At 36.1% G+C, this 1271-nt stretch overlaps 1 protein-coding gene and 1 non-coding gene across 2 annotated transcripts in view; both read right to left on the bottom strand.

Annotated features, from left to right (window-relative positions):
- TRNAL-CAA lies at positions 88-171 on the bottom strand. The gene has a single exon. It is a non-coding gene; the product is annotated as a tRNA-Leu (tRNA).
- LOC104727753 (protein DETOXIFICATION 35-like) overlaps positions 353-1271 on the bottom strand; it is a 6714-nt gene continuing 5795 nt past the window's right edge. Inside the window, exons 5-8 of the mRNA XM_019231801.1 lie at positions 1095-1201; positions 864-982; positions 691-777; positions 353-605 (exon numbers count right to left, since the gene is read on the bottom strand). Coding sequence (XP_019087346.1) covers positions 534-605; positions 691-777; positions 864-982; positions 1095-1201 — 385 coding nt within the window. The 3' untranslated portion in view covers positions 353-533. The remainder of the gene's footprint in view (positions 606-690; positions 778-863; positions 983-1094; positions 1202-1271) is intronic.

Here is a 1271-nt window from a genome sequence, read left to right as displayed (position 1 = left end):
AAAAAAAAAAAAAAAAAAAAAAAAAAAAAAAAAAAAAAAAAAAAAAAAAAAAAAAAAAAAAAAAAAAAAAAAAAGCAGAAAGAAAAATGTCAGAAGTGGGATTTGAACCCACGCCCTCTTACGAAGACCAGAACTTGAGTCTGGCGCCTTAGACCACTCGGCCATCCTGACCACATGTAATTGTTTACCACTATAGACTATAGATTAATACATAATTGTTTACCACTAAAAATACAAATCAATGAGTAAATGGAAATCTTGAATTGGCTTGTCAAGCATTTGGAATGTTATTAATTATTTCAAGTTCGCTAGAATTTTTATGATACGTTTTGGGGGTTACACGAGCAAAACATGTTATGGCTTCAATTGCTCTTTTTTCCTTTTTCTTTTCTTTGTGGATAGAAACAGAACATCACTGATTGAATAGTTTCCTACAGCCTAAACAGAACTATAACCTAAATGAAAACCAAACAAACAAAAACCCGAGTGTGTTACATTTGTTTTTGTAAGCTTAACCCAAAAAAAAACATCAATCACGCAGTTACGTCCTTCGATGTCGTTTCACTCCCTCCCCATTTCTTCATACGTTCCATCGTCTCCTCCACCTGTTCATCACAGTTTATTATGTTTTGGATTCAAATCAGATCTCCATGGACAAAAGTGTATGGTCGTGTATTTTCCGTTTCTTACCTCTTTATTCCAGTTTGTCTTATACAGAACGATCAACAGTAACAATGTTTGAAGCGCTGTCCCGGCTATCATTCCAGACCAAAGTCCCTGAAAAACATAATAGTATACCGTGTTTACGATGAACTGCCTTAACTCATTTCAGTAGATTTCTATTAAACATGCCATTCTCTTACCATCACTCCAAAGTTTGCTTTGTAACCAAGAAGATACCCGAAGGGAAGTCCAAAAATGTAGTAACAACCCAAGTTGATATAAGCCACTAAGCCTTGCCAACCTCCTCCAACAGCGACACCTAATCAGATGAACAAACCAGGACTGTTATAAATCTGATGATCAGACCTCCACTTTTATTTAGATATGGACATGAGTTACTTTGCTGCTTGTGAAGATGATTAAAAAATTACTTTGCTGCTTGTGAACATGATTAAAAAATGGTCTCTGGCTATGATGATAGCCACCATAAAGATAAGACCAATGAGGAGAGACTCTATGACGGTGACACAGACAGAGTATTTAGCTGCTCGTGGACGGCCTAGTCCAAGCTCATTGGAAACGCGGACACTAATAGTACACAAGTAGTA

The sequence above is a fragment of the Camelina sativa genome, chromosome 11 (genome assembly GCF_000633955.1).
Source record: "Camelina sativa cultivar DH55 chromosome 11, Cs, whole genome shotgun sequence".
NCBI lineage: Eukaryota > Viridiplantae > Streptophyta > Magnoliopsida > Brassicales > Brassicaceae > Camelina > Camelina sativa.
Note: the sequence above shows the minus strand (reverse complement) of the source record. Positions and strands in the feature narration are given on the sequence as shown.